Source organism: Passer domesticus, chromosome 2 (assembly GCF_036417665.1).
Source record: "Passer domesticus isolate bPasDom1 chromosome 2, bPasDom1.hap1, whole genome shotgun sequence".
NCBI classification, from domain to species: domain Eukaryota; kingdom Metazoa; phylum Chordata; class Aves; order Passeriformes; family Passeridae; genus Passer; species Passer domesticus.
In genome coordinates, this window is record NC_087475.1 from 14204470 (window position 1) to 14223707 (window position 19238).

General features: G+C 37.3%; 1 protein-coding gene across 6 annotated transcripts in view; it reads left to right on the plus strand.

Moving 5' to 3' along the window:
• KLHL15 (kelch like family member 15) overlaps positions 1 to 18592 on the plus strand; it is a 28167-nt gene extending 9575 nt beyond the window's left edge. For 5 of the 6 annotated variants that reach the window (XM_064407440.1, XM_064407441.1, XM_064407439.1 and 2 more), the window contains 2 exons: positions 2558 to 3269; positions 11728 to 18592. In XM_064407440.1, coding sequence (XP_064263510.1) covers positions 2565 to 3269; positions 11728 to 12837 — 1815 coding nt within the window. In that variant the 5' untranslated portion in view covers positions 2558 to 2564 and the 3' untranslated portion in view covers positions 12838 to 18592. Of the gene's footprint in view, positions 1 to 188; positions 276 to 2557; positions 3270 to 11727 lie in introns of all 6 variants that reach the window. The other variant, XM_064407442.1, reaches the window with a different exon arrangement.
• Positions 18593 to 19238: the final 646 nt, after the last annotated feature.

Consider the following 19238-nt stretch of genomic DNA (forward strand, 5'->3'; position numbering starts at 1 on the left):
CTGACCCTAAGCCAGGTCTTAGTTGGTCTCCTAAAGCTCTGTAACAGTTGTACTGTCTGAGAGTCCTTGTAACCACTGAACCTGTTGGCTGACTGCAGACAGCAGGGAGAGTTGTTTTAACTCCCTGTATGTTTTATGAAAATGAGTGGCCCATTTGAAGGCAAGTGATCATTAAATCTCTTGAACAGGAAGGACTGAGTTATGAGCTGAGCTGCTATTAAACATCAGAGAGCTGGGAAGAAGAGGAGTTACAAGTACTGTGATGAAAGAAGGAAGTAAGCTAATATTGGTCCTTACCTTTTTATTTGATATCAGAAATCCAATTAGAAAGCAAAATCCTGTAAAGTCAGGCTTTATGCTTCCTCTTCAGTTGGGTGCTTCTTTATGAGATGGTCAGAATTAGTGAAGTGGTTCTTTCCTCATCTGCTTTTGTGTAAGAGTTGGCAACAGCAAATCAGATGGTAATTTTTCTTTCTGGTAGTCGTTTGATGTTGAGGAATAAGAGACTCCCAATACAAGGTTCCAGAGCAGTTAGCATGTTTCTCTTTGTCTTCAATGACATTGAAGGGAAGGTGGTATATTGGATACTGGTGAGAAAGTGATTGGATTGTCATCTTTGTTCTTTGCTCTTGCTCTTACTTTCAGGAATTTGAATTCTGTGAGAGGGCCTTAATAGTAATGAACACTCCCAGCACTGGCTTTATCGTGCACAGAGCCCATCACCAGGCTTCAGCAGTGTGGGAGTGGTGCTAATTCCACCCAATCACCAGTTCAGTTTTGCACAGACAGAGGGTATCTCCAGTTTGGTTTTCCAGGATGTGTGCTGAGGAGTGAAGGAGAGAAGATGGTTAACCATTGATGAGTCTAATAAAATGCATTCTTGTTACAATGGCAGCAGCCAGAATGTGGTGCTTGAGGAAGTGGGGGTAACTGGTAACTGCTCTCTGAGGCTGTGAAACACAGGCCAGCCTAGAGTCACTTCTGGGTCCATATACTTGTGTGAAGTTTTATGACCTTGAGAATCTGCAGGTTTTTCCAATGTGTTGGTATTATTTAGATTTTCATGTGGGTTACCAGTACCAAAACATTATTAGCTTTATATGTTATAGAAAATTCAGAGTTAAATGCAACCAATATCTGAGGGAAAGTCGAAGAGTAATTTGAGGTGGGATGAAGTGGAACAAAAGTAGCTGAACCAATTCTAATAGTAAATGAATGCTAAAAGGGGAAGTTGTTGCTCTTTCACTCTTTTCCTTCACAAGTATCTGTCCTGCCCTCTGCATCAGGTTGGTTCTTGTGCCAAACCCCACCGTGCCAAGTCAGAGGTCAGCTCACTGGGAAGCAGGAAGATTTCTAGTTCTGAGGTTTTGTGTGTGCTGGGGGGTGGGCTGGTCATGTTTGTGTCTTTTTCACGTCTGTCCCTTCCTGCTCTTAGTTTATTTTTTAGTCACGTTAATGAGTTGAATTGACTTTCTGGAGAAGCCCAATGAACCCCAGAAATGGCTCAAAGTAGGCAGCAGGGCTCAGGTCCTGGAATGTGATGGAGAAGGAGAATGCAGTGTGCTGTGGTCCTTTGGTGATTTGTTAATTGGTTCAAGCTGTGTTGTGCAACTTACCCTACCTAAACCCAAAGAAGTTGAGCAACATTTTGAGAAAATTCTGGATTTTGAATAGGTTTTTATTTTGATTATTGAATTGACTTTACCAGGTTGCTGCTGCTCTTAGATTTTTTTTTATTTGCAGTTTAATTATAGCTTGCATATAAGTACATAACACTGTATCTGCAAATGCTTAATGAGCAATTAAGCTTTACTAAGCCCACTATACAGAATATTATTTTTTGTGACCTGTTCTTGTCAGTGCTTCTTGTTGCCTTAGTATTTTGCACTTCATAGATCTCATAACTTGACATTAATCACTATAGTAAGAAATGGGGGGGAACATGATGGGACTGTGTTTTTACAGAAGTGAAGCACACAATCTCAAATAGTATCTGTGAAAATGTTCATTTTCCTACAAATAACTTTTGAGTAAATTGACATCGATTTTAAAGCATAATAAATGTAATTTTTTTAAGATCATACCAAGTACAGATTTACTGAAGCTTGTTTCTGAAGTTAAGGAAGTTTGGCTTCCTTTTTTTGAGACCTTTGATATCCAAGAGTGGGTATTTTATTGCTCCCCTGAGATAAATTCTTTAGAAAGATTGACAGGGGGAGAGGGAAAAAACCATGACAACCTTTTTAGTTCATTATATGACCATGAATTAACTTGGAGTAAGGAATAATTTTGGCAGTATTGCATAGTTATTTTTGTTCATTACCCTGTCTTTAAAATGAGAATATTTGGTTTGGGGAGAAATATATAAAGTTTGTGCTTTAAGTTATTTCCTAAGTTGATTTTTCAGCTGAAGACAAAACAGAAAGAATGGTGAAGACTTTTAAGTCCTAATCAAAGCAATCTCAGTTAGGATTTATCTGGCCAGGAAGAGCTTGTAATATGTTATTAGAAATTATGATTTATTTTTATTTTTATTTATTTTCTTTCTTCCCCCCAGGTGATTCATGGCAGGGGACGTGGAAGGGTTTAGCTCCTCCATCCATGACACCAGTGTCTCTGCAGGATTCAGAGCACTGTATGAGGAGGGATTGCTTCTTGATGTCACACTTGTCATTGAAGACCACCAATTTCAGGCCCATAAAGCACTGCTTGCCACCCAGAGTGATTACTTCAGGATTATGTTCACAGCAGACATGCGAGAACGAGATCAGGACAAAATCCATTTGAAAGGTCTGACAGCTACAGGCTTCAGTCATGTCCTCCAATTCATGTACTATGGAACTATTGAACTGAGTATGAACACTGTTCATGAAATCCTTCAGGCTGCCATGTATGTCCAGCTTATAGAGGTGGTAAAGTTTTGCTGCTCTTTTCTCTTAGCTAAAATCTGCTTAGAAAACTGTGCAGAAATTATGAGACTTCTGGATGATTTTGGTGTAAACATCGAAGGAGTCAGGGAAAAATTGGATTCCTTTCTCCTAGAGAATTTTGTGCCACTCATGTCCAGACCTGACTTTCTTTCATATCTGAGCTTTGAGAAGCTCATGTCTTACTTGGATAATGATCATCTGAGCAGGTTTCCAGAGATAGAGCTGTATGAAGCTGTTCAGGCCTGGCTGCGCCATGATAGAAGACGCTGGAGACATACGGACACCATCATTCAGAACATCAGGTTTTGTTTGATGACACCATCCAGTGTTTTTGAGAAGGTTGGTGCATTTGAAAAGCAGTAGGCAGGATTCATCATTTAGCTAGGGCAACATGCCATTAAATAGGTAAGATTCTGGAAGCTATGAAAAGGAGCAAAATGATAGCGTTTATTTTTCTAATAAAGAAAAGCACAGAAGGCAAACATCTAGAAGTGTTGTCTTTGGTTATTAGACAATAATACCTGCAGTGGCTGGAGAACAGGTATGTTTGCAGTACATGTTTATATGTGACTTAATATGGAAAAGACCTTTTGAAATAAGGTCACTTGTATCTAGTTTGATTTTGAATATTCTTAACTGTTGTCCACAAGTTACTTCTTGCTCTCCAGAGGCTCTAGACCTGCACACAATAATGTGGGGAGTATGTTATGATAATTGCTACCAATATAATCAAATATAGTGACTGAAAATCTTATGTGGCTTAAGTACAGGGGAGAGTTATTTACAAATGAAAAGTAGCATCTGCTCTTAAATCTGCAGAGTGTTGTTGTTGTATCTTCAGTGCTTGTGCTCTTACACAGCAGTTAGAAGTAAACCCTGATCCTTACAAAGTTACAAATACACTTGGTTGTACACACAACATAATGCAATCAAAAATTATTGATGGTATCAAATGTAATGATTTACTTTAAATATCAGAGGACTCCTTGTAACAGCTGATCTTAGAGTTAACTTTCATTGTATGTAGTAAGAGTTAAATGAGAACTTGCCTTTTCTACTCTGCTGTTGAAGAACAGACAAAAAATTGTTTTCTAGTTCTTCAGAATCTCTGAATATTTATTAACAGCAGAGGATTGCAGTACTTTGTAAGCAGCTCTCTTACGGTAACAGTGACAGTGTTCAGGTTGGGAACCTGAACTTATCTGTGGTGTTTTAACAATGTTAATTTTGTGTTATAAGATGAAACTTCAACTTCTGTATTTTTCACCTCTCAGCAAATTAATAGAATTTCAGACCCCATGTTTTTGTTGTGCTTCTTACAAATTAATCTTCCATATATTTTAACTTCAGTATCTAGTGAGTATACAGACAAGCTTGTATTGTTTTTAAGGGCCACTGGATCATCTAAGCAAGTTTAATGGTTTTAAGGGCCACTGGATCATCTAAGCATTAATTCTTATTTGTATTTCAGATTATAAGAGCTATTAATTACTTACTAGTGAATTTTTATATTTTGGATCTTTTTCTCTGTGTGTGAACTGAGTATAGGAAGTAAGAATACATAAAATATATTTATGATGCTATATTGGATTATAGACATAAAATACCTAAACATATTTTAGAATACTAATGTAATGTTTCTATTGGGTTAAAACATTTTTAACTAGTAGGAGCAGAACTGCTGGATACTCTGTAGTGTTTTAAATAGCACTTCTACCATACTATTACATCATTTAAGCCCTTCAGTAATAAAACCTACAGAATTCACAACATATTTTTGAGGTTAATCTGATAATGCAGGATTTGTGTGAGTCTGCTTCAGCAGTATGAGTTTTGGGGATGCAAGCTCAAGCATCAAGCTGTCTTCAGTTAAATTTCTCTAAGTGCAAGTGAAAGTGTATGTTGATCTTCAGCATTATATTTGGGTATAACTTCTGGGTTGGTTTTGATATCATTGGTATAAATCCTGCATACAGTGCTTCTCATGTTTTGTCTTGACAGCTACCAAATGACCCAATAGGTACACAACTTCAGGAGAGCAGTTGTTTTGGGCATGCCAGGTTATATACCTACATGTAAGAGCTTTATCTGGAAATACCCTCTCTGTTAATTGTATGTGGGAGCAGGGAAAAGCCAGTGCAGATTATGGAGTGAGACAGCTCAGCAGAGGGAAGCAGAGCTAATTATGTCATTTGTTACTGCAGCTAGGAATGCATTTGTGTTCCTCCCTGGCTGGAGAGTATTAAGTTATCCAGCAGGACAAGTGACAAAGGACATCTGCAGTTGGAGCCAACATCAGAATATAGAACACTTTATTTTTTTAATAAAAGAGCATGTCTGTTCACTGTTCTGGCAGTAACTCATGGAGAGCCTCTTTCTTCTCTGTGTAGAATGGGGAAATAGTGGTAAATCTCCCTTTTTTGGAGATCCACAAACAGAATCCAACATTTTCCTGAAGCCAGCACATAGTAAATGCATGAATGTACCAAATCCAGTCTTCTTCCAGTTCACCAAACTCTGTATTTTCTGTACACTGGCTGACTTGTTATGTACTTTTGTGTAATCTTTCTAATACACATTTCTCAGATGCCTGTCACTGTAGGATATAAATAACTTATATAATTTAACTTAGCAAGTCATGGTGGGGATACTTTTGTCCTCTTAAGCCATTCTGTTCCTTACATCATTTTTTTTGAGAGATTTACAATTTAAAAATTAAATCAGTGAGTCTAGATTAATACCTGGAGGCTGATGTGCATTTAGAGTGCACAAGTGAAGGTACAGCATGTTTGCTTACTACAAAATGTCCTGGAAGAATGGCTTCTGAATTATGAGTAGGTCCTCCTTTTGTTCCTCAGCCCTTAAAGTACATGTATGGGAAAAATGGAAATATAAATCAAGTAAGGATTTAGGGAATAGTTAGAAAGTAAAGGCAGAGTATTTGGGGAAAAGCACAAGTTTCACTATGTGATATTATCCATGTGACATATCTATGTGCTTTCCTTTTTTACTAAACATAACCATGGCTCTGTAAATCTTGAGGAAGTTTGGAGATAGGAGTTGGAGTGCCTTTCATCTGGATCACTGAGATAATCTCCATGTTACTGGAGGCAGCCATCTCATGATTTCCCTGAAATATACTGTTTAAGCTCCACTTGGTTTCTGTGTACTACTCAGATTGAAATGTTGTTTCAAAATCTGTTCTTAAAACCCAGGGATTTTTTATGTCCAGTCTGTAAGGTTTATTATGACTAGCTTGTGCTTATTAATTGCTATCTTAAATCAAAAATTTACTAATCACTAGGTTCATCAGCTTCTGTTGTAGAGGTAGGATGAATAGCACATTGTCTTTGAATATCTGCTGTGCTGTTCCTAGAAAATAGTAATTTTTGAGATGTCATTGTAATTTTATGTTACTGTGATTTTACCTTTCATAAATGTGTTGAATTTATTTTTCCCCCATTTACTTCCATTTCTAGTAATACATGTGTATCTACTTATGCAACTTCGTTTGCTGAAGTGTAGAATAAGAAGTGTGGATGAAGTTAGGGGCCCCTCTTACTGTAAATAGGTGCTGTGCTCAATATTTTTGGGTGTTAAGATTACTCTTGATGTGAATAGATTTGCTAGCAGTGTTTATTACGTGCAGAGCTTCTTAATTGTGGCGTATGGATCATTGACTCCACTCTGATTTGAGAGGTTAGATTGAGTTAGACTCCAGCTTCATTTTGACAATTTCTGTTTCCAGCTTCTAAAAAGGAACAGCTGAATAATCAATTTGAGGGCATTGTCCTTGCTGCACAGAGGCTGTGCCTTTCTATGGTTACACTGAAAACACTTAAATGATTTCTGTTCTTGCAGAAAAGCCCTTCACTGGTACTGAGCAGTTCTCATACCAGTTATAATTGTGATTGGAATATGGCCAGAGATCAGTAGATGTGAATATAAGAAGGATTCCTGTTAGTGGAGTTGATGGATCTTTAGTTTTGATTCAGGTTAATCTCTAGTAAAATAAGTTTGGGGTTTTGTTTCAAGTAAGAATTTGGTCTTTAGAAATGTGATACAGATGCCATTGTTGTTCATTGGAAAGGTGGAGCATTGCTTCTCTACTCCTAGGAGCTGAGTTTGAGTTGCATCACACATGCAGAATTGGCAGGCTTAGAAAACATAGGCACAATAAGTTGAAATCTTTTAAACAATTCTCTGTTTACATGACTAGAGATGATAAAGTGACATTATGAGGTATTGAGATTTTTCTGTGCTTTTGTTTTTGTTTGTCTGCATTTTTTTACCAGTTGTACAGAAGGAAGCAAGTTAATAGCCACCCCATATAATAACGTACTAAAACTTAGTTACCAGGTGCACAAATAATAGCTGTTTCATTTGGGCAGTTCAAAAGAAGCTTTTCTTTCTGATTTTGAAAGCTTTTTGTTATAAACCTAAGTAACAAGAATACAAATAGAGCAGTAGCTGTAAATGGTTGTATGAGGAAATTTTTTTAAAAGTCTGTACACTGAAGTCAAATGTGCTACAGAACATTTACCTTGCATTTCATTGCTCTTCCTGCAGCTTATTAATTAGCATAATTGGTTTTGGGGAGGGGGAAAAGCTGATGAACATAATGTGGGACACAGCTGATCTTTTGTGGGGATAACTTTTCAAATTACAAAGTAATGGCTTAATTTTTTGTTTTACTTCTTCATATAATATAAATGGAAGATTCGGAGACTTCCATAGCTGCTACAACTAGAAAAGCAGGCATTCAAAACAGCAGAAAACAGCCAATGATTAATCACTGCATTAACTTGGAAAGCCAGCACTTTTTATGGAGTGTTTCACTGGTTTAAAATGAAGAAGAGGAAATGCATTAAAGTTCAAATTTACTGTGATTGGAAGGATGCCCCAGGGGGCAAGTAGAGGGATGGAGGGCAAGTAGAGATTTTTAATTATTTTTACATCTTTTATTTTGGAATAACACATTTTGTTTTGTTTATGCTGTTCTCAGTCTGTGTAGCAGAAGAACTGAGTGAACCACTGGCAGTTCATACACTGAGATTGTTCCCATTCTCCATCTCCAGAGATCTTGTGGAAACTCTTACATTAGGCTGTGTCCCAGCATAACTTCTTTAAGGGGGTTTTCTCCAGAAAATTAAAGAAATAATTGGAAAGAATGTAAAGAAAATCACATGAACAAAAGTTTAGCACTTGAATTAAATTCCTTTTTTGACGATGTGCCTGGGGTTGATAAGGAAGCCCAACTTAAAATGCCTTTGAGACCCTTCATAAAGATAACAGAACAGTTTAAAGAAAAACTTCAAAAATGCTTTGAAGCATTTATATATTTTTATCAATTCAGAGTTGATGATGTGCTCCTAAGGAATGCGCATTTGTTTTACTTCAGGGTTCCTGACAATTGCTGTACATTTCCACCTGTTTTGCCAAAGTCTGTGTGTTCTCTTTGAGTGTTGGTAGTTATGGACTTCTCCATTTGAACTTAACAGGAAAATTGTTCTGTTGATAAGCACTTTGATATTTGCTGATCAACTTCTTGTTGCTACTTACAGGTAGTGGCAGAGCCTACTTTTGAAAGCTGAGGGTTTTCCCTCTGTATGTTTGGGTGTCAGATAGAAGTTCCTGCAGAAGGCCATGGGCTTTCATCTGCTGACATTCACAACTTACAGTTGTTTTAAATACCAAACAACCTAAATTTTAATGCTTCTTTAATGTTTTTTGATTGTATACACAAGTAATGAAAATTACTGTAAAATTATTTGAAAGTGTAGGCAGAGGGTTTTTCTTACTAGGGGCTGAACAGGGCTTTCAAATATTTCTGGAATATTTCATAATGTGTGACTGAAAACAGGCCAAATGACCTACATTTTCTTTGTTTTCATTTGCATTAAGCAAGTGAGCAGTCTGTGCTTTCCTATAGGCATATCCTAACATTCATCTTGGACATCATTTGAGCCTCAGGAGAGGTACTGCTCCAGTATGGCATTGGTTATGCTGGTGAAAGGTGGATGCCTAAAACCAGGGATATTTTTCCTTGACAGCCAAGTCTAGGAATTCTCCAGGTACCTTTTCTTACCAGAAGCGAGGTAGTTGATCACTCTTGTTTTGTGGGGTTTTTCTTTTTTTTCTGCATATTGTAAGAATTGCTAGCGCTTGTGTATTTTTGAAAGGTTCGGCTCTTCAAACTTGTGCATGTCGAAGCTTCCCCGTGATCTGCAGTCACAGAGGGGTGTTAATAACTGGGAGTTGCATTTGCTCCATCATGTCTTTTTCACTTAAGGTAAGAGCTTGAGGCTTTGCTTTGACATGAGTGCCTTTGTCAAGATAAGCAGTAGTAAACAAATAGTTTGATTCTCTGGTCTTGAGGGTCTCTCTCTGGAATTAGAGACACTCCTTGTTTCTTTGGTGTGCTCTCATGGGGTGAGATTCAGGCTATGTGGAGGAGTACAGTGATGAGGTTGTAGGCTTATTTTAATTCCAGTTTCTGGCTGGCATTCCGATTTCTAGATCTAATAACAGAGTTATAAATGCTGAGGGAGAAAGAAAAAAAATTCCATCTCTGCCAGTCCTTACTGATATGCTTCACATTGTAAGCATGTTGATCCTGTTCTCTTCCATAATTGTCCAAGAAAACCTGAACTGCATATAGGCAAAAAGAAGATAATTTATGTTTTTATTTAACTCCAAAGAGGATAGCTCCAGCTTGGGAATACCTGAAGTCGTCCTGCTGGTTTGGAATTTGAAAGTTCCTTTTAAGGATAAAGTAGCCCAGCCACAATTCTTTGTTATTTTAACTAACTTTTTCATTTTTTTTAACCTTTATCTGTTACCATTTTTCTGTGCTGTTGTTTTCCCTGCCAGCATATTTTCTGTAATTTATGTTCAGTCTTTTCAGTCAGGCAAGGTATATGGTTTATTCTAACAAATACCATAGGAGCAAATCTGTCTTTGCCTGATATATTATTTATTTGCAACAAGAAAATAGAGCTGTTGGTCCCAGAAGAGTTGGGCTTACTGTGGGTTTTCTGTAAGTACCATACCTGAATAGACCTTTTTGCTCCAAAATCGCCTCTGGTAAAAACAGTAGAAAGAGGCTGGACATTGCTTCAAGAATAATATGTATGATCTGCATGTGACCATCCTCCTTTTTTTCAAAGATAAGTTGAACTTGTCCGAATTAAAGTGGAGGAAAGAAAATGTGTAAATAAAAGCATCGAGTCACTGTAACTCTTGAGCAATACATTGCTTTGCAATAGTAGGTTAATATTCAGTTTTCTTTTTGAAATCTGGTGTTTCAAACTGTCTCAAAAAGTGTGCAAATTGTGTTCAATAATAGCAGTTCAAAAGATTTTTTTTGAACAATCCTTCTTTGACAGCAGAATGTCTTAATTACTGCACAAGGAAGATATGATTACCAGATGGCTAACAAAATTTTAATGGTATGTGTTTATGGAACAAGCAGCTACTTTATTCACAAGGGATAAAGAGCATTAATGTCCAAATTGCTTTCCATCTATGTCAAAATTCATACCACCACCCCTGAGGCCTTTATTCTTTGGGACAGAGGATAGGAAGAGGTGGGGTAAAAAAAGAAGTAGCTCCTGGTGTTACCTTGTGATCACTTCAAATTTCAGAGTGGCCTCTTAATATTTTTTTTCAGAGCATTGCTTCTTATTTGGAGCTGCTGGATACTAAAGGCTTTTAGACTGTTTGAAAGCAATCCAATTTTATGCAAAAGAAATTGGGATTTAGGGTCAAATGTGATGGAGGGTTTGTGGATTTGGCAACATCTAGCAGGTTTGATTTGTTTTAGAAGTGTGATTCAGAATGCTGTGTTACACCAGAGTGTACAGGAAGGGTGAGCCTCTGAAGAGATTCCCATGGTGAGCTGAGGACTGCCTTGAGCTAGATTAATTAAAATGTTCAAGACAGGAGTGTGTTTTGGAATGGTCTCAGGACCAGCCTCAGGCACTTGAATTGGCTTGGATAGTAGGAAGGGTCCCAGAAGGAATTCTTATTTTCCCCTGTGCCAGCAACTCCAATAAAACTGAACAGGGATGGCTTTTAGGTTGTAACTCTCACCTGGGAAGTGGAAGTTCAAACCTACCTCTGCAATTTGCCAAAGAAATGCACAACCAAAGGATTAGAGGTGGAGATGTTTCCTTCTTGAAGGCATGTGTTAACGTGGAGGCTCACAGAGGGGAAGCCATAAGGCCATCATCAGGATGAGTGGTTGGTGCAAGCACATTCTGCAGGAAGGTGGTTAGGTACCTTCCCTTCCCACCCCATGGAAATGAAATAGCCCTGTGAGCAGAGCCTAGCATTGGGAGCTCAGGCTTCATTTGTAAGAATTCATAAAAAAACCAGATTAGAGTAGACCTTGGTAATCACAGAATGGATGTGTAGAGTGTCTTTGAAACCCAGGAAAAGATGGAATTTTTAATTTGGGTACTTTATTGATTAAGCATAAGATGAACAGAAGCTGTTTTCAGGAGAAGGAATAATGATTCTTAGACTTGGGGATTTCAGTTGTGCCTAATTCCAGCATAAATTCTGCATGTGATTATTCTGCTGAAAATGTTAGTCACTGCTCTTAATCACTAAATTGCCTTCTGGATTTTGGATAACAATACATCCGTTTAAACCTTCATGCATAAATGCAATTGCTCTCAAGATTGCCTGAATGAGACAAAGTAAAATAATCTTCTAATGACATATAGCGATTTAGGTTTTCTGGATTGTTTGTCTCGATCAGAATTTTAATATCTTTTAAATGTATTCATAGGTAAAAACATCAGAGTTTTATCGATACTCCCGGCAGCTGCGACATGAGGTTGACCAAGCCATGAATTACTTTCATAGCGTTCACCAACAGCCTTTGATGGAAATGAAATCGAACAAAATTCGTTCTGCCAAACCCCAGACTGCAGTATTTAGAGGAATGATAGGACACAGTATGGTAAACAGTAAAATTCTTCTCTTGCACAAACCAAGGGTCTGGTGGGAACTAGAGGGTCCTCAAGTACCTTTACGACCAGACTGCCTTGCCATTGTGAATAACTTCGTGTTCTTATTAGGTGGGGAAGAACTGGGGCCAGATGGTGAGTTCCATGCTTCATCCAAAGTGTTTAGATATGACCCAAGACAGAACACTTGGTTACGAATGGCAGACATGTCTGTGCCACGTTCTGAGTTTGCTGTTGGAGTGATTGGCAGGTATGTTTATGCAGTGGCTGGGAGAACCAGGGATGAAACGTTTTACTCCACCGAGCGGTATGATATTACTGAAGATAAATGGGAATTTGTGGATCCCTATCCAGTCAATAAGTACGGACATGAAGGGACTGTGCTTGGTAACAAGCTGTATATCACTGGTGGAATTACATCATCTTCGACTTCTAAGCAAGTGTGTGTGTTTGATCCCAGTAAAGAAGGGACAGTCGAGCAGCGAACACGGAGAACTCAAGTAGTCACTAACTGTTGGGAGAACAAATGCAAAATGAATTATGCCAGATGCTTTCACAAAATGATTTCTTACAATGGTAAGCTTTATGTCTTTGGTGGTGTCTGTGTGATCCTGAGAGCTTCCTTTGAATCTCAAGGATGTCCATCTACAGAGGTTTATGACCCCGATACCGATCAATGGACTATACTGGCTTCTATGCCAATAGGTAGGAGTGGTCATGGCGTAGCTGTTCTGGACAAACAGATAATGGTTCTTGGAGGCCTTTGTTACAATGGTCATTACAGTGATTCCATTCTCACTTTTGATCCAGAGGAAAACAAATGGAAAGAAGATGAATATCCAAGGATGCCGTGCAAGCTGGATGGCTTGCAGGTCTGCAGCCTGCACTTCCCTGAGTATGTTTTGGAGCATGTTAGACGTTGCAGCTAAAAGAGAATGAACAACTCAGTCAAATACAAAAGAGCTATACTAATTTGTTGAAAAAAATTACAAACCAGTTAAATTCCTGCAGAGACATTTCCTTGTGTGTAAGAACAATGGTTAAATGCTCAAGAGAAACAGGATGTACAGGGAGTGTACTTACCAAGTTCATTAGAAAAGGTGATAGTTGGTCTGACCTTGTGAAAGCTCTGTTGTTTTTTTTTTTAAATAAATGTAATTGTAAGTATGAGAAAAAAATATATATTTTTGAGTCTGCTTTTTTTGGTAACATTTTATGTCCACAATGTGTTCTGGTTTTTTTAATGGCCATTATTCCACTATGCTTTTGAAATAAGTTGAATTTGACAAAATATTTATGAAAGGAAGAGAAGAAAGATGTTATTTTCATTTTTTACTGAGCATCAAAATACAGCTCATCACCTGTACTTGGGTACAACCAGGTATAAAGGAACAAGCTAACCATTTCTGTATTTTATGTTGTCTTTTAGATGCTTTTCCTATTAACTGCAAAGTACTGTCAAATCTACTAAGTGTTTTTGTTTTCTCTTATTTACTTTGGAAAAGAATTTTAACCCTTTTGCATGACTGTTTTCCTGGTTTTGTATAGTTGTACGAGTAAGTCTGCCAAAATGCAAATTACACATTTTCTACTAAATTGAAAACAAAGCATTTTTATATTCAAAACACTATTTCTATGCTGCCTTCTATTGTCTGTGTTGTGTTTGTTGGTGAGTAAAAAAATGTATACACACATGTGCATACACTGTAAAAACTGTATATAAATGCATCTTTTTATGTGCAGTTACAATATTCTATTTTAACTAGTGCACAGATTCAGCCATATCTGTTGAATTTAGGGTATTCTTTCATGAGCTAAATAGTTCAAAGTTCTTAAGTGAAACTGGAAGCCTCATTTGGTATCAAAGTATCTTTAGTATATACTGATTGATCCAGTAAACTTAAACTCTTTATATTGTTGCTACATAATGAACTGTTGGTTATTTGTTATTTTATAAATTATTTTTTAAAAAGTAAACTCATTTTACCCGAGTTTCTTTTTGGTTTCAGTGTGCTGCCCAGTTTTCTTTTTTCGTTGAAATTGAAAATGTCAATAAGCAAATGCTCAGCACTGCTGTGACCCACAGTTATTTTTGGAACTAGATACTGGATATGCCACAGTTTATTGTCAATACTTTATTATACTCACACTTCAATATGAGTACTCATATTGAAGTGGTATGATCTTTTTATTATTGTTATTATTTAATTATTAACTGTTAAGAACTACTGTGTTTGGAGAATGTGGAGTTAGGTGATTGGTTTGTTAGTATAATTTCTGTTTGTTTTATAAGAACCTACACAACTATGGCTACTGACCTTGGAGTGCCTGATAGAGATGGCTGGTCCAAGAGGGCTTTGACTATTCCATTGTGTTAACTTGCAGGTGGAAATGACAGTTAGATTGATAAGAATTATCTGCCAAGACATAAATAATAACAGTAACTGCATTTGGACTATCTTTGTGGATGTAAGTTATCCACTTCTAGAACCCAAAGGAGAGATCTGGTGAAGCTGAAGGCTCACACATAGCTCAGATGCTGAAACATGAGCTGCATATTTTGTAAAATCTTACGCTGCTGTGTTTCATTTTAAGCAATAGACTTTACTTTATATGCAGCAATGCAAAACCACTTTATTCAGCATCTTCCAGTCAGAATTCACTGTAGAAAAGGAATGTACAGTACTCAGGGAGTTCAAAAGAATGCACTTACAAAGGGACCAAAATCACCCTAAATTTTTTATGTTAAAAATAACATCTACTTGTGTAAATGAAATTTCAAATAACAGAAGTTAAAACAATGAGTAAAACTTCTCATATTGTGTTCCTATATCTTTGTAGGAATTATGTTCTGGGTTGAAATGTGGGTATTTGGAGCTATATGGCAAGTCAGCGGATTTTTTAGGGTTTGTTTATTGTTAGAAATGATTTATTAATCGGGTATCTTCATATGTTTTAAAAGAAAGAGGGAATGTTTGCCATCATAGCTGTAGTGATAAGTTATTTACACCAGAAGGGACTGGACCAAATATTGATGTTCAGCCTTCTGATGCAGACTAGTTTGCAGCTAGATTTGTCTTTTTTTAATAAGAATTCAGTTTACTGAATTAGAAATATAATTTACTTTCTTGACAGCCTAACTTAAAAAAAAAATGTGGCTTACACTAAAACCTCAGTTTCACTGTGAGACGTGTGTACACCACCCTACGTGGGGAGAGATAAACTGACTCTGCTGGGTGCTGGCTGTGTGCTACTGTACATAGTTCATGGAATATTGGGGCACAAGAGAAAAAAAAAACCAACAGGTTGGGAGAGTTTTGTTGTTTGTTTGTTTGTTGGGGTTTTTTTTTTTTTTTTTTTTTTTTTTGTTTTTTTTTTTTTTTTTTTTTTTTTTTTTTTTGTCACCAGCTCATTTCTTGATGGGGCAGCAAGCTATTCCAATGTGAGGCAGCTGTAAAGGGCACGTTACATAGAGCAGAGTACTTCACTTTCTGTGGGGCCAGTGCCAGTGTGGGGAGCAGCCCTGGCTCTGGGTATCTGCTGCTCTGGAGTCAGATGTCTTAGAGACATGGCCAAGGCTTTATTAAAACTAATGATAAAGATAGGGGTGTCTCAAGTTACCTTTTTGAGTCTGCATTTAAGCACCTTGTGAAGCTCTGTGCACTCAGCAACTGCCACTAAAGTCATTGGTGAGTGCTGACACTTGAAAAATGAAGAGCCAGGTTGGTTTTGGTGCTCTGCTTTTAAGCTCATGTTTATCTCCAGGTGCCCGGTTCTGAAGGATCTTGTTCAGGATTGTAGTAGTAATTGTTCTGTGAAATTGTAATTGAACTGTTGGTTTCAGCTTCCCTGAAGCTATGTCTCCATTGAGAAGCTGGCATTTTCCAGCATTAGGGATGGTTGGAATTTGCTTGGGATTAGAATGGTGAGGATATGTGAGACTGTTTTGTCAATTTACATATCTACTGTGCTTTCATTGTTTCAGACCCGAAATATAAAAATTAGCTTGTCTTCTCCTTTATACTATAATGGAACTTTTGAGACAGTTATTTTGGTTACTTGGAGGGATTTTTTAAAATTGAAATGTTTTTTATGTTTGCTCTTAGTATTTAGCTCCAGATAATTTAGTACCTTAATAGGAACAAACCTAAGGTGGCTATAAGAATTGCCTATTACTATCAAATTTTGAGTATTATGGTCAGATTAAGATGGGTTTTTAAAAATAGTTTAATGCCTCTCATTTGTCAAGGAGTAGCTAAGTTATGATCTTTGATTATTAGATTTGGAGAGGTTCTCTTATTCCCATCCTATAATGGAATACCAGCAAATCTAATGTCACCCACATATTTAAAATTCAACATATGACTTGCTTTGAAAAGCAAATGTACTTGCCTTTTTTAGAAAGGTGGACATAGTGAGCTGCAATCTAGGTTGTGGGGGTTTTTTTCACATCTATAGAAAAAATGTATCAGCTTCATTTCTTAATTTAGCAACCAACTTCAGGAAGAAATTTGCTTTTCAAATGAGACAATGGGCAAAAAGCACAGTGTTCCTGTAAAGGGACTGGATACTCCAGTTCCCATTTCACATGCTCCTAGGTCTGGTTTTAGGGGGCAGATTTTTTTTTTTTAATAAGTAATGCATAAGGAAAAAATAGCTCACTTTCTGCCACAAAGTGTTGGTAGTTTCATTGTGAGAGGCAGTGGAATCACCAATCAGCTGGCAAAAAGAAATGTTAGGTATTTTTTTCTCCATAAATTCAGCTGGAAGAAGGCAGACCTTGGTTGTACAGAGGTCCTGCTGTTTCAGAAAGCACTGCTGGCAAGTGGCAGCATAGGAGCTACCTGGCAACCTGCTTTTATGTTACTTTCTTTTGAAAAAGGTGGATGCCCTACTTCCTGCAGTGTGATAGCAGTCCTGTTAGAACTAGCTCTGAGGGTTTGTCTGTAATATTTCCCTGGTTCCTGAGCTTTGCAGCTATTGATTCTTGAGGCCCTGCTGCCTTAGAATCCCAAGTGCTGCATTTCCTCGTGCTGATAATAGGGTAACTACTTGTGTCAGGGATGAAACTTCACTTGACACTCAGGAAACAAAGATAAAATTCAGCAGGTGCAAATTCAAACTGAGATGAAAAACCCCATTGCTTAAGTCATTATGTCCATTCTTTAGCAAAGGGAGGGTAGGCATTGTGGGGAGACACTAACAGTTCTTTAAAATAAACTCGTAGTTTGTGTCAGCCTGCATATGTCAGTCTTTTTAGGAGTAGTCACATTTGTAGAGGTATTTTGCCTTTTTAATATATTTTTTCTTAAAAAAATAAATAGTGAATTGAGCCCCAGATTCTTTTAACACTCAGATGTGGACTTCACGTATGTGATAGTTCAATACAAAGACTCAGAAAACTCTAAGGTACTTAAAGGAAAACATGTAAGCACATGTGTTACTAAGCCTGTGCTTAAGGGTTTATAGGGTTGGGGCCATCAAAGAAAACATCCCTCCTGCTCTCCTGCTAATAAATATATATATATATATATAGGTGGTGAAGTTACTTGAATAAGCATCTGTCACACGTGGCGGGGTTTCCTGAAGGAGAGTGGGAAAGAACATAACTGGAAAATACATCATCTATTTAAACAGAGCTTGCTGGTGTCCTGTAGCTGACATTCTGAGATTTTTGTGTTTGTTAAACAACAAAAAGCTGCTTAAAATAAATGCTAATGACTACTTTTGCATCTGTATTCTATTTTTGAAAGTTGGTGAGTAACTTGAAAATTTCCATTTTGTGTGGGTAAACTTCATAAAACATAGTTGTATGTGGCAGGTGGCAGAAAAACTAATTTGTTTTGAGCACAGCTTTCCTGTGTGTCCCTCTACTAATTTTTTTACACTTCTCTAAGTTCAATTTATATAATCTTTAAAAATAGCTTTCAAAAATCAATTTTAAGTACATTTGGATTAATGTTAAGTTGGTAGCTAGGGGAAATAATTTCTATTTGCAGATAGTTTTTATTTATGGCTCTGGTAGAGAAATCTTACTGTAAGTCTAGGAAATGAAGTGCTCTGTAGGACTGTAAAGTTAGCTATATCTATGGGGGCTTTTATTACCTCAGTGGGACCCACCTAACTTTTATGTCATGTTGGAGCAGGTGAAGGGAAGAGTGAATTATGTTTTTATGTTAAATATTTTTCCCTATATATTGTTATTTTTGTAGATCTTTCTAAAATAAATTATTATATGCTGGAGATTGCAATTCCACTATAATATCCCACAATTCCAGTGTACAATATCAGATTGTTTGTATTGAAAAGAATGTACTTGATAAGTTAACAGGAAAAGTTATTTTCAAACTGTACTGTGTTTGTGTCTAGCTATTGGAAATACTTTTCCTATAGAAAATCAAAATTATATGTCTGTGTCTTCATATATACATTTGGATTACCTGTCTAATGATTACCCTAGGACTGCTATAAACTTATCTAAATAATTTAAGAATTGCCTCTTTTTAACTGTTTTAAAGTGTTTTTTCTTGTCCTTTTTTTTTTTTTTGGCAGAAAGTAATTTTCCCTTGCTATGGATGCAGTATGCTCAGACTTGCATATGTGCTCTGTTTGGGTTTCAAGCTGAAAAAAATGTATAAAATGTGTATAAAGAAAAGTGTAAATAAAATATTTTTAATCTTTAAACACTCTTGTGTAAACTTTGTAGTACTCAAAAATGCATTATCTTCTGGATTATCTTCTCTGGGACTTCAGAGATGACTCAGTTAAAGAGCTCTTCAAAGCTGTCTTGCTGCAATGTCTAGGTAAGATTTTGTTCAAGTTATCCCATCAAGTTGGATGTGCTTGCATAAGCAACTTCAAGCTCTTCTCTTTAGCTGTATTTTACAGTCATCCCACTCTTCATTGCTGTAGTGTGTTTATCTGTTTACTCTGCATTTCAGGCTTGAAGGAATGTGTGGAGTTGACTTGGCTGTAACATTTGTCCCCTGGTGTGGAGTTATGACTCAGGCTGCCAGGGCAGGGCAGCCCTTGGTGTTGGTCAGCAGCCAGCAGAGCGCGTTCCCTGCTGAGGGGCTCCCAGACCCTGGGCCTTGCACACCGGCACCTCAGAGTGCCAGAAGGGCAGGTTGTACTTCATAGCATTTCCTGTAACAGGAAGGGGAAACTTCATTTCAGGATTAAAGTGTCAGATCAGCGTTCAGTACCAGGGAGGAGGGCAGGTAGGACAGGTTATAATCCTATTTTCTCAAGCAGTCCCATGAAAGCCTTCCTTGTCAGTCCACTGCCCCACTTCTACTTTCTCTGTCACTATTTTGTCAAGTCTCTCTCA